Source organism: Scyliorhinus canicula, chromosome 5 (assembly GCF_902713615.1).
Source record: "Scyliorhinus canicula chromosome 5, sScyCan1.1, whole genome shotgun sequence".
NCBI classification, from domain to species: domain Eukaryota; kingdom Metazoa; phylum Chordata; class Chondrichthyes; order Carcharhiniformes; family Scyliorhinidae; genus Scyliorhinus; species Scyliorhinus canicula.
This window is the reverse complement of record NC_052150.1, coordinates 98,984,299-98,998,734: the sequence shown is the minus strand read 5'-3', so window position 1 is coordinate 98,998,734 and position 14,436 is coordinate 98,984,299. Positions and strand designations below refer to the sequence as shown.

Genomic DNA, 14,436 nt, shown 5'->3' with positions numbered 1-14,436 from the left:
AGTAATGTCAGGCAAAGTTCATCCTATTATGTTAATTGTTAATAATAATCCCATTGCACTTTGCTTTCGTTCTCTTGCTTCATAGATTATTTCAGATATTGAACATTCTTTGAGTAAGGACGTTTTTGGATATCTGTCCTCAATTTATTCTTGTTGAATTTCAACATGCCCCTATTTTCTTGGTGCTTTCAAATAATTCTGTGGTTTACCTAATCCATATAGTGTAAGCCTGCTTGTGACAATAAAGATTATTATTATTTTAATAAACAGACCTGAATTTTCGCTGACACATTGGGAACGCAGAGTCAGGACAATTCCCGGCTCCGCAAACCTGACCCAGGAAAAAGGTGCCCTGGATGTTCCAATTTCTGGTTCAGGGTGGTTGAGAGGATGGGTGAAATTGGGAGTTGTGGCAGGTAACCCCAGAAAGAGTTCAGAGGCAGCCTCATTACTCCGGCACATTGTTGAAGATATGAAAAAAATAATTGAAAAAAACAGTCACCCAGCCCTTACCCGCCAGAAATAATGTCCATACCTTATCAATGCCAAACCATGCCACCTCCCCCACCCCAAGTCAGTCATACCCTCTAGGCCAATCTGTGGCTCTTACTAGCCTTTTTTTTATTTGTTCATGGGCTGTGCCAGCATTTATTGCCCATCCCTAACTGCCCTTGAGGAGCAGTTAAGAATCAACCACATTGCTGTGGGTCTGGAGTCACGTATAGGCCCGATTAGGTAATCTAGTCGATTACGTAAGGATGGCAGATTTCCTTCCCGAAAGGACATTAATGAACCAGGTGGCTTTTTACGACAATGGTTTCATGGTAATCACGAGACTTTTAATTCCAGATTTTTAATGAATTCAAACGTCACCATCTGCAGTGGCGGGATTTGAACCTGCGATCCCATAGTACTCTGGATTAATAATCCAGTGACAATACCACTACGCCACCGCTTCCCCAATTTATACCCCTCTATTTATGCCCCTCTATCCACTCCCATGGTCATTAATAGCCCAATGGCAACTTGGGGCCAACCCATGCCCCAGCCAGCTGCTTTTGTCCATAAACCCACTATGGCAACACGACCAGTATGCACCATGGGCAGACCTCAGGAGCCATGTGGAGATTAATTTAAGTTCTTAAGTATCTGTTGATGAATTCATTATTTCAAAACAAAATACTCTCACTGATAAAAACCCATTCATTACATTTCAGTTGCCATGTGTTTACGCACTTATGCACATTCATCTCTACATTTAGCAATTCCAAAGTTTACCTGACCACTCCAAAAGAGCACACTACCTCTCCCAAAAGGTATCCCGGGACCATATGCAAAACGGTATCTTACATTTCCAAAGACTCCAGCAACTTTAACCTTCGCCTACGAGGTCTAAAGTGCACAAGTTGGGTTTTGGATATACCGCTAGCCAAAGTCAGATATGACTGAGGCAGCTGCACATTACCATGTGCAGTTGCCTCCATGAACCATTGATCTGCAATTTAGAATCCTCCCACATTATCGTCGCCCCCCAAGGCTTACAACCCCCTCCACCGAAAATGGTTGGGGGTGGGTTCAGGGGCAGAACTTACAGTTTTGTGACTCTGCTCAGACTGGGGCCTCTCTCTGTGTGAAAATTATTCAGGCCGTACTTCAATAAGGGCCATTTTAAGGGCACTGTTTTTTTCTAGAATTCAGTCTGAAAACCATTTCAACCTTTCCCCACAGCTTATGCTTCTTTAAACTTGAGGGTCAGTCTGGATGTTTTTTTAACATTAATATTTTTTAATATGCCTGTTAAATTGTAATAAAGACGAGATATTTACTTGGACCTGAAATAGGACCAACAGCTGCAATAGATAATATGCCAGAGGACCATGTGTACCTGGTACTTAAGGCAGCATTGTATGTTTGGTATGTGACTCCCTAAGTCGTGCTATTGTTAGAAATGTCCTGATTTCTGCAGTGCAAGCTGACACCCTGATTTTACCTCCTTGCTTTATTGTGCAATGAACATAGAACATACAGTGCAGAAGGAGACCAATCGGCCCATCGAGTCTGTACCGACCCACTTAAGCCCTCACTTCCACCCTATCCCCGTAACCCAATAACCCTTCCTCACCTTTTTGGTCACGAAGGGCAATTTATGATGGCCAGTCCACCTAACCCGCACGTCTTTGGACTGTGGGAGGAAACCATAGCACCCGGAGGAAACCCACGCAGACACGGGGAGAACGTGGAGACTCCGCACAGACAGTGACCCAGCGGGGAATCGAACCTGGGACCCTGGCGCTGAGAATCCACGATGCTATCCACTTGTGCTACCGTGCTGCCCAATGAGGATGGGATGTGTAGGATTAAAGCATCTGCACAGATTAGGTGGATTGGCTGTGCTAAATTTTCCCAAAGTGTCAAAAGATGTGTGGGTTAGGTGGGGTTACGACGGTAGGGTAGGGGAGTGGGCCTAGATAAGGTGCTCTTTCAGAGGGTTGGTGCACTCACTGAAGGGAATTTTATGGGACACGGAGGTCTCAGCCACCATGCTGCCTCCTCCAGGAAACCCATTGCCGTTATCTGCCAATTAGGCAGGTGACAGGTCTCCAGTGGGCCTTCCATATGGTCAGGATTCCAGGGGGTGGAAGTCCCACCTACCAAGAGCTCCTGGCCAGTCAGAGGCTGGCACCTCTTTTGCTCAGCAGCAGGCAGCAATTGGGAGAGCCATGCTAGAACAACACCTAATCGAGGCCCAGGATCACAGAGCGACCCAGAACAAGAGATGGCAGGAGGGGTTTCACAGGGTGGCAGTAGCACTGGAGGAAGGTCTAGGGGAGTCGACAGCAAGGGTAGGGGTGGCTCTCAGCAAAGATCCTACTGTCTGATGTTGGGTCCCTAAATGAGGCATGGATTAATAACGGCAGCAACAACACCCTTAATTTGAGGTCCAAATTAGGCTGTCATAACTTTTTCCTACCATGGACTTAATTGGCAAGGCGATGATGCTGGGGTGGGGAGAACATAAGATTATTTTCTTATTCATTTAAGGGATCTGGTCATTGATGGCTATGTAGGCATTTATTGCCCATCTGTAGTTGGCCGTAAGAAGGTGGTGAGCTGCCTTCTTGAACAGCTGCAGTTCATGGGTGGCACAGTGGTTAGCACTGCTGCCTCACAGAGCCAAGGACCTGAGTTCCAGGTCTCAGGTGACTGTCCGTGTGGCGTTTGCACTTTCTCTCCGTGTCTGCGTGGGATTTCTCCGGGTGCGCCGGTTTCCTCCCACAGTCCAAAGATGTGCAGGTTAGGTGGATTAGCTGTGCTAAATTTTCCCGTAGTGTCCAAAGATGTGCAGGTCAGGTGGGGTTACAACGATAGGATGTGGGAGGGGGCCTAGATAAGGTGCTCTTTCAGAGGGTTGGTGCAGACTCAATAGGTCGAATGGCTTCCTTCTGCACTGTAGGAATTCTGTGTCCTATGTAGTAGGTGCACCCATAGAACTACTAGGGAGGAAGTTTCAGGATTTTGACCCAGGAACAGTAAAGGAATGGCAATATGTTTCCAAGTCAGGGTGGTGAGTGACGTGGAGGGGGACTTCCCGGTGGTGGTGTTTCTAAGTGTATGCTGCCCTTGTCCTTCTAGATGGCAGTGGTCATAGGTTTGTAAGATGCTGTCTTAGGAGCTTTGATGATAGGAGCAATCCATATTTTAGCTGGTACACATGGCTGCCACTGTACATTGGTGGCGGATGGAGTGAATGCTTGTGCATAGGTTGCCAATCAAACAGGCTGCTTTGTCCAGGACGATGTCAACCTTCTTGAGTGTTGTTGGAGCTGCACTCATCGAGGCAAAGGCAGAGTACTCCATCACACTCCTGACTTGTACCTTCTAGATGGTGGACAATCTTTGGGGGGGAGGGTGGGAGGACAGGAGGTGAGTTACTTACTGTAGGATTCCTCACCTCTGACCCGCTCTTGTAGCTACACTAGTTATATGACTAGTCGAGTTCAGTTTCTGATCAATGGTAACCCCCAGGATGTTGATAGTGGGGGGAATTCAGCGATGGTAATGCCATTGAATGTCACGGGGATTAGATCCTCTCTTGTTGAAGAGGGTCATTTCCTGGCACTTGTGTGGCGTGAATGTTGCTCCTTGTTAGCCCAAGCCTGGATATTGTCCAGGTATTGTTGCATTTGGACACGGCTGGTTCAATATCTGAAGAGTTGTGAATGGTACTGAACATTGTGAAATCATCAGCAAACGTCCCCCACTTCTCGCATTGTCATAGAAGGAAGGTCATTGATGAAGTAGCTGAAGAAGTTGGGCCCAGGACACTTTCCTGAGGAACTTCTGCAGTGATATACTGGAGCTGAGATGATTGGCCTCCAACCACCGCAACCATCTTCCTTTGTGGTCAATTTGAGTCACACCAGCGGAGAACTTGCCTCCTGAATTCTGTTGACTTCAGTTTTGCTCGGGTTCCTTGGTGCCATACTTGGCCAAATGCTGTTTTGATGTTAAGGACAGCCATTCTTCCCTCACCTCAGGAATTCAGCTCTTTTGTCCATGTTTGAACCAAGGCTGTACTAAGGTCAGATGCTGAGTGGTTCTGGTAGAACCCAAACTTAGCGTCACTGAGCAGGTTATTGCTGAGTAAGTGCCGCTTGATAGCGCTGTTGATGTTGATGACCCCTTCCATCACTTTACTGATGATCAAGCGCAGACCAATGAGGCAGTAATTGAATGGGTTAGATCTGTCCAGCATTTCAGGACATACCGAGGCAGTTTTCCACATTGCCCTGTAGGTGTAAGTGTTGTCATTGTACTGGAACAGCTTGGCTAGGGGCATGGCAAGTTCTGGAGCACATCGTCTGTCTTATAGCTGAAATATTGTCAGAACCCATCGGGCGGAATTCTCCCCTCCCGCGATAAATCGGGAAGACTGTCGTGAACTCGGCCAAGTTTCACGACGGCATCGGAGGCCACTCCTCGCACCTTATTCACCCCCACCCGGGGGGCTAGGAGCGGCGCTCTGTAACTCTCGGCCGCCGGGCCTTGACGCTTGTGTCAAGGCGGCGCACCAAGAATGACGTGACGGCGGCGCCTAAGTGACGTCAGCCGCGCATGCGCAGGTTGGCATGTGCCGCTGACGTCACGACGGCTGACGGCTCGAACCCGCGCATGCACGGTTGCCGTCTTACCCTCCGCTGCCCGGCAAGACGTGGTGGCTTGATCTTGCGGGGTGGCGGAGGGGAAAGAGTGCGTCACTTTGAGACGCCGGCCCGACGATCGGTGGTCACCGATCGCGAGCCAGTCCGCTCCCGAGCACAGCCGCGGTGCTCACTCCCCTCTCTGCCCCCCACAAGCTTCAAACTAGCATTCGGCGCCTATGTTCACGACGGCAGCGACCAGGTGTGGTTGCCGCCGTCGTGAACCGGTCGGGAACGTCAGGGCGCTCGGCCGGAAAATCGCCGGTCGCCGTGAAAAATAGCGAGCAGCGTTTTTCCGAGCGGGGGGTGGGATGATCGCGGGGGGCGCCAGGGGGGCGTGTCGTGAGTCGCCCGGCCCTCCCGCGATTCCCCCACCCAGCATGGGGAGTGGAGAATTGCGGCCATAACCGTTGCAGTATCCAGTGCCTTCAGCCACTTCTTGATATCACATGAAGTGAATCAAATTGGCTGCAGACTGGCATCTGTGATGCTGGGGAACTCCGGAGGAGGCCAAGATGGAGCATCCACTCGGCACTTCTGACTGAAAATAGCCGTGAACACTTCAGCCTTGTCTTTTGCACTAATATGCTGGGCTCGTCCTCCAATGAGTTGTTTGATTATCTGCCACTATTCACAACTGGATGTGGCAGGACTGCGGTGCTTAGATCTGATTTGTTGGTTGTGGAATCACCTAGCTCCGTCTATTACTTGCTGCTTATGCTGTTTGGCATGCCCTCCTTGCACTCCTCATTGTACCACTGCATATCCGCTGATTTGGTGGTAATGGTAGACTGGGGGATATGGCAGACCATGAGGTTACAGATTATAGTTGAGTACAATTCTGCTGCTACTGATGGCACACTGTGCCTTGGGTTGATAGATGTGTTCGAATTCTATACTATTTAACATGGTGGTAGTGCCACACAACACAACAGAGGTATCTTCAATGTGAACATGAGATGTTGTCTCCAAAATGGCTGTGCGGTAATACTGTCATAGACAGATGCATCTGTGATAGACAGTTTGGTGAGGATGATGTCAGGTGTGTCTTTCACTCTCTCTCTTGAACATAGCCTAGCAGCTATGTTCTTTAGGACTCGGCCAATTTGGTCTGTGGTACTGCTACTGAGCCACTCTTGGTGATGGACATTTTCCCACCCAGAGTACATATTGCGCCCTTGCACAAAAGTGGTGTTCAACATGGAGGCATACTAATTCATCAGCTGAGGGAGCACATTACATGGCAATCAGCTGAACGTTTCCTTAACCATGTTTGGTCTGATGCCATGAGGCTTCTTGAGGTCCAGAGTTAATGTTGAGGATTTCCAGGGCAGCACCCTCCTGACAGTATAACACTGTGCCACCACCTCTGCCGGATCTGTCCTGTCGATAGGACAGGACATAACCAGGTATGGCGATGATGGTGTCTGGGGGCTTTATCTGTAAGAAATGATTCCGTGAGTATGACTGTTAGGCTGTTACTTGACTAGGGATGGCACGGTAGCACAGTGGTTAGCACTGCTGCTTCACAGCACCAGGGACCCGGGTTCGATTCCCGGCTTGGGTCACTGTATGGAGTCTGCACATTCTCTCCATGCCTGAGTGAGTTTCCTCTGGGTGCTCTGGTTTCCTCCCACAAGTCCCGAAAGATGTGCTTATCAGGTGAATTGGACATTCTGAATTCTCCCTCAGTGTACCCGAACAGACGTCGGAGTGTGGCAACTTGGGGATTTTCACAGTAACGTCATTGCAGTGTTAATGTAAGCCTACTTCTGACACTAATAAAGATTATTATTATTAGTCTGTGCGACGACTCTTTGGGTTTTGGCATTAAGGTCCAGACGTTAGAACTGTAGGGCTGGTTTTGTCATTTCCAGTGTCCGTGTCGATACCAGCTGGTTCTCCCATTTCATTCCTTTTTATTGACTTTGGAGCGGTTTGGTACAACTGAGTGGCTTGCTAGGCCATTTCAGAGGACATTAAAGAGTCAATAACATTGTTGTGGGTCTGGATTCAGATGTCGGCCAGATCGGGTAAGGACGGCAGATCATCTTCCCTGAAGGACATGACTGCAGAATGGAGCTATTCTGCAGATTTGTAAACATGTTTGCAAGGAAGTCGGTCCTCCTTGATATTCAAAACATAGACTCTGATAATGCTTGGGGTACGATCTAACGACAACGTCACGCCCCAAGTTGGGCCTCTCGTGCGATTTATCCGGCTTCCTCATGCCTCGCAGGATCTACAGGGATCTTGCAAGATGTCACAAACCTGGCCGGGATCTCTGTTTGGTAAATTTGCATATTAAAGTGAAGAGCCAGTTTCACTTTAATATGAACTTGGTGGATCGATCCAAGGCATTGGGGATCTAGTCCCTTAGTCTTTGGAGACCCCAGGCGAGTGCCATTTAGCACTGGTCTCCACAAACGGGAACGTTTGAAAGACTATCAAGTCATGTGGAGAACGTTTATGTATTCCATGAATTCAACTTAACCTTTTAAATAAACATTGGATCACTCAACACCACTTGAAAATGAAAATGAAAATGAAAATCGCTTATTGTCACGAGTAGGCTTCAATGAAGTTACTGTGACAAGCCCCTAGTCGCCACATTCCGGCGCCTGTCCGGGGAGGCTGGTATGGGAATCGAACCGTGCTGCTGGCCTGCTTGGTCTGCTTTAAAAGCCAGCGATTTAGCCCAGTGAGCTAAACCAGCCCCACTTGGGTGGGTTCTTCCAGGGAATCGGGTGCCTTTAGGTGGCTGGGCTCTGGGAACCCCTGATGCCACCAGGATATGCTGGCAATGTCACCTGGACATACTGGCGATGCCACCCTGGAATTGCCAGGGTGCCCAGATGGAATTTTACGTGTCGCGGGCATTATGCCCAGGGTGCCCTGCCCTTATTAGCTGGGGTGTGAGGGCTTGATGACCCCCTATAGGTGACTTGAGGCATTTGGCGGGGGGGTGGGAGGTCGGGTGTCGCATTGAGGGGGGACTCATCGGGGCGGCATGGTAGCAGAGTGGTTAGCCCTGTTGCTTTACAGCTCCAGGGTCCCCGGTTCGATTCCCAGCTTGGATCACTGTCTGTGCGGAGTCTGAACATTATCCCTGTGTCTGCGTGGGTTTCCTCCGGGTGCTCTGGTTTCCCCCCACAGTCCAAAGATGTGCAGGTTAGGTGGATTGGCCATGCCAAATTGTCTTTATGTTCAGTGGGGTTATTGGGTTGCAGGGATAGGGTGGAGGTGTGGGCTTGAGTGGGGTGCTCTTTCCAAGAGCCAGTGCAGACACGATGGACCGAGTGGCCTCCTTCTGCACTATGTTATGGGAGAGGCGTTTTCAGAACCCCAAAATGTATCATGGAGTTCAACCAACCTCCCCTTTTTATGTATTATTGCTTTTGAAACACACGGCTTGTTCTCCAGGTTTGGTATTACAATTATGGACACGTGGGTTTTTAAACACAAAACAATGTTTATTCCATGAATTCAACTTAACCTTTTAAATAAACATTGGATCACTCAACACCACTTACTTCAAAGATAACTCTGAAAATAATACAACACTAAATAATCCTTCAGTTGTTCCTTTAAACATCCAAGAGACTTAACACCTTTAAACAGAAACGCACCAGGTTAAAGACATTATTATTATGAGTTTAAATCACCCAAATGATTCAGAGATAGTCTTTCATGGCAGAGATCACAGCAGATCCAGCTCACTGCAAACACAGACACACCCAAGCTCTTTTCCTCAAAACTAAAACCAAAAACAGAAGTGAGCTCAGCTCAGCTCCCCCCACCCTCTGACATCACTTCAGTAATATGAGCTGCTACATTTCTTAAAGGTACATTGCTTAAATATCCATTTCTTAAAGATACTCTCATATGACAACTGTAAATTCTATGATTGTATAAGAATTAAAAATGGCACCCCGATGTCTTCCTTCACTGGCAAGTGGAGTTCCTCAGTGCAGGAAATGAGACTAAGTGCGGCCTGTGCAGGGCATTCCTGCTGAGGCCCACAAATAAAACAGAGTCCCATTAGATAGTGGGGTTTATCTAGGTGCTGGGACACAGGATCTCTTTCATTTCCATTAGATTGTGCCCATGGTGTCAACCTTACCAGGAGCACCCAGGATGTTGGATCTGTAGACCTCATTTGACTTGGTGACAGTTTTTAAGTTGAGTTGCACTTCCTGCAGGAAATAAATTAATGGGCCGAATATGATTTTCAACTACGTAACCCATGGTTTTCTGTGCTCAAAGTTTCCTACTTACTCAGCTTTGTTCGCAAAGAAAATTGAATGCTTTATGCCGTAGGAATTGAGAAATTTTAGTAAAATATTATTGAGGGTTTTTTGTATTGTATTAATTTGTATTAGCTAATAACTTTTGAATATAGGTGAGTAGGCTATTAAAGTACATTGTCAAAGTAGGGAAGCCTCAGCTGATAATCTGCAAAAGTGTCTTTTGAATTTTGAGTAAAACTATCATGCAGACTGTGCTTGCCTCATTAATAATCATTGCAAAATCTAATAATTAGAAATTCTGTAATTAGAAATTCTTTACAAATTAACTGATATTTTGAACTGATATTTTAAATTAATTGATTTTTTTTGAGCATTTATGGAATTACAATGATGCACTCTATATAGTCTCACATTGAAGATAATTTTTTCGACTTATTTTTATCATTATTTTTCAGAATACTACTCCAGCAACAATATCCTTGCAATGTTTCTTGTCTTTGCTGCTGGTACGGTTATTACTGGATTAATCATTGTGATTGTAATCAGGCAAATAATGATGCACTGGAATTCAAATGAACCAAATCATCCTGGAAACAATTGCAAAATATCTCCTCCACAAAAGGTAGAACTAATAGGTTATAGATTTACAAGTGGCCAGAAAGTTTAAGAATATTTAGGTTATTTATGGTAATTCATCAAGAGGGAAATATACTGGGAAAAACTATTGAAGGTACAAATTTCTTTTCTTTTTCAAGGGAAAAGTTTCATTACCTATAGTTAGTTCAAAAACTACAGCATACAGGCGTGGCAAACCAGAGGAGCACCATGCGTATTTCAACAAAATGCAAGTAATTCAGAAGCTTGGCTTGTGACAGAAACATTAAAAAAACAACAGAATCCTAAGCTCCTTAATGGGCTCCAGATCAAATGACCAGCTCACAAAATAGACACGGATGAGGGAAGCATGTCAATCCATCCGAGCTCACCCATCCTGAAGAACCAACAGTGCCCATTTTTAGTCATATTTTCCAACAGCTTCTTAATGGATTTGAAAGTTTCCGTTTCCTCACCAGGAAGTCCACTCCAGGAGGGTGAAATTGGTCTTGGGGTGGTAGCAGGTTGCAGGTAGCAGAATTGGAAATGAAAATCAGGCTGCCGCTTCACAAGTTTTATGTTTCTTTTCCGGGCATATTTCTCCTACTGTATGTTGATTACTTTGCATGAAGCAAACTTTAAAACATCAACCTCAAGTTACTCTTTCACTATTTTAAGCCTGTATTCACTTGTCCCATTGTTATGGTTTAACGTCTAGTCGATTTTTTCATTTACCCATTCTACACTTTTTTATTATGAAATCTATGGGGCCCTCCCTCAATCACCTCCGATCAAGGCTGAAGAGCTCAACTTTCTCCAGTCTTTCTTCATAATTCAGTGACACCAGGGATATTATTAAGAAAACTATTTCCACAGCGAGACCTGTTTCCTTCTCTGTTTCCCAATCGATGGCATTTCTTTAATCCCAAAAAGCTTGTGAAAAATGTTATCAAATTGGCAGCTAAATACAAGGTTTAACATTTTGCTGCTACTAAGAGCTGCAGTAAGAAAACCATCAAGATGCCACGTAATGTGTCAAGCGTTGATATTCTTTTGTTATGGTAATGATGGTTTAAAAAACATTTCCGGCTCCAACTAATTGAAATTCAATGTGCGTTAAATCTAAGTGACTTCAGAAATAGTGAACTCTGCAGAGCTATCCTCAGGTTCTGTGAAGATTTAGTTGTCTAACAAAACGTTTTGTTTGTTACATGTTGTACTTATGCGAATCACTAATCTTGGAACTGAAGAGATAGATGTGGGCTAGACCAACAATGCACAACTCTCTGTGCAATAATATTCGTAAACAAACCACTGGAAATAATTGGATTATTGTTGGGATTTTAATTATCTCTATGAGAGAATTAAGTTTAACAGAATACAAAATCATCAACAATCCTGCATAGAAATCTGTGAAACTATTTTTTTCTCCAAGAAAGGGAATACTGTGATTGTCCAGTGACTGCTTAAATCTTTCACCTCTATTTACCAATGTTGTTTCGAAGAAAATGTCTAACCGGTAAGATCTATATTTACCTTTTGGTTCCTATTTTCCTAATTATTTATTGTTAAGTTGATAAAAAAATCTGGGCCGGGATTCTCCCCTACCCGGCGGATTCGCCACCACTTTAGGGGCCAAGCCCTCACACTGAAGGGCTAGGTCCACGCCAGAGTGGTTCCCACTCCGCCTGCTGGCGTGAACGGCCTTTGGTGCCACGCCAGCCGGGGCCGAAAGGACTTCACCGGCTGGCGTAAGTCCACGCATGCGCCGGAGCGTCAGCGTCTGCTGACGTCATACCGGCGCATGCGCAGGGGAGGGGGTCTCTTCTGCCTCCACCATGGTGAAGACCATGGCAAAGGCAGAAGAAAAAGAGTGCCCCCATAGCACAGGCCCCCCCCGCCGATCGGTGGGCCCCGATCGTGGGCCAGGCCACCATGGGGGCACCCCCCCATGGTCAGATCGCCTCCCCCCCCCCCCCCCCCCACCCCCACAGGACCCCAGAGCCTGCCCGCGCCGCCAATCCTGCCGGTCAGGTAGGTGGTTTGATCCATGTCGGCAGGAGAGGCCTGTCAGCGATGGGACTTTAACCCATCGCGGGCCGGAGAATCGCCGCGGGGCCCGCCGACCGGCGCGGGGGGGTCGGAGAATCCCGCCCCTGATAACTAGAATTCAGTGTGTACTGAGTATCGGAAACATAAATGATAAAACCATTCATGGGGGCAAACTTCCAGTGAGAGTCTCCTACTTATCCAGTGTAACTGTTTGGGAACAGCTACCCAAATTACCCAAGCAATGGTGTAAATGCTGTTTATAGCGCGTTTCTCATACTTCCTTGGCTCTTCCACAAAAGTTACAGCAAACAAGTAGGAACACCTCCTTGGATATTCATTGCTATATTTTCAAAATGTGAACTGGAATTTTTTAATGGAACAAAGTCTGGATCGAGGCAGATAAGTACTCAAATTGGCACCACTGATATCCGTGCCAGTGCTTTGCCGCAGTCTCAACACTAAGCCATTTTGAATGAGGGCTGATTAGGGATGGATCAGTCACCCGGCAGGCTGGATAGCCAATTAAGGGCACTTATTGTAAATTATGGAGCCTATTAAGGCCATATTCCTGCACAAATGGAATTTCCAGTTGGCAATATGGACAACCCATATTGTTCTGGGCCAATTTAAAGCCAACATGGAGAGAGAGCAGGTCACAAAGATCAAGTGAAGAACCCTGTCAACACCCCCATCTGACTCAAAATGACCACCCATATGCTGGAGCCTCTTTCCTGGTCTTTAATTGGCTGGTGCCAATTGATGACTGCAGTGGGCATCGTGGGTTGCCATGTACGATTAAACAAATTTCTGGAGGTCTCTTCGCATGACTTGTCCCTGTCCTCCAGTTATTAGTCAGCCAGCACATCCTTGAGATATTGTCTTTCTACTCCAGTTGGAAAGTAGAAAGGCTCATTATCCAATTGGATTATGCTTGACTGTGCATCAAACAGCCCCTTTTCTCATTTTCAATTTTTTTATAGCTGGTAAAGAGAAATTTTTTAAGAGAATGATAAAATAAATACTTTACTGTCCACAGGGATTGCACAGCAATGTTTTAGCGATTGATCTTCAATTCCTGGCAACACCAGGCCAATCCTGGAAGGTTGGTAGCCCTATAAGCATGCCTAAAGCATGCCGTGCAGGGACAGAAGCCAAAACTAGCCACATTATCCCAACCCCGATTGAAAATCCTGCCCATGATTTCTGCATCTTTCCATTTTTAGAAATGTTGTTTCATGATGGACAGTGTATTTTCACAGCAAATTTATTTATAATATTATACTGACAAAATTGACTGGTGAAAGAGTGGTTGTTCATTAACTTTATAAGGGGATAATAATGTGTGATATTATCATACAAAGTTAGCGTTTTTGTTCAAAAAATCCTCCATCTGCCACTTTGATGTTGACATTGATATATTTGTAAGATAATATATTACAGTCTATTTTCCAGGCTTATACTTTCATTACTGGGAGTCCTTTTAAGACTGTAGGATCTTTAAGAGTCAAGGGCTTCTCCCACACATTGGAACTGCATGGCATGCAAAGAAGATTCAACTGCAGTTTACCATTTTAATAAAATCACTTCCTGTTTTTCCCTCTGATCTGCCTATCCTCATTCTATTTTTAATATGCATTCATTTGTACTACACAAGTGCCAGACAATGACAATCTCCAACAAGAGAGAATCTATCTATCTCCCCCATTGACTTGCTAATCATCAAAATTCTGGAGGCTCACCATTGACCAGAATCCAGCCACATAAATACTTAGCTAGCAGCGTAGGTCAGAGGCTGCATATTTTGCTGCAAATAAGTTCCCTTCTGACTCCCCAAAGCCTGTCCACCATCTACAAGTCACAAGTCAGTAAGTCTGCTGAAATACTCTTCATTTGCTTGAATGAGTGCAGGCCCAAAATCACTTAAGCAGCTTGACATCATTCAGATCAAGCAGCATACTTGCTTGACAGTACATCCGCCACCTTAAACGTTATGTCCCTCCCTCAGTGACACATCATGGTTCAGTGTGTATCATATTCAAGAACTCACTGAGGTTCTATTGATAGCACTTTCCAAATTCACAACCACTGCTGCCTAGAAAGATATGGGCAGCACATGCAGAGGAACACCACTACCTGAAGGTTCTCCTCCAAGTCACACATGATTCTGACTTGGAAATATATTGCTGTTCCTTCACTTTCACTGGTTGAAAATTCTGTATCATTCTCCTTACCAGCACTCTGGGTGTACCTATGCTACATGCCCTTCAGCAGTTCAAGAAGGTAACTCAACACCACCTTCTCGAGATCAATTAATAAATGTTGGCCTGGCCAGTGGTGTT

General features: G+C 45.9%; 1 protein-coding gene across 2 annotated transcripts in view; it reads left to right on the top strand.

Moving 5' to 3' along the window:
• The window catches only part of itgb8 (integrin, beta 8), a 109,820-nt gene extending 99,238 nt beyond the window's left edge, over positions 1-10,582 (top strand). Inside the window, exons 14-15 of one of the 2 annotated variants that reach the window (XM_038797449.1) lie at positions 9,907-10,073; positions 10,207-10,582. In XM_038797449.1, the coding sequence (XP_038653377.1) occupies positions 9,907-10,073; positions 10,207-10,323 (284 nt within the window). In that variant the 3' untranslated portion in view covers positions 10,324-10,582. Of the gene's footprint in view, positions 1-9,906 lie in introns of both variants that reach the window. The other variant, XM_038797450.1, reaches the window with a different exon arrangement.
• Positions 10,583-14,436: the final 3,854 nt, after the last annotated feature.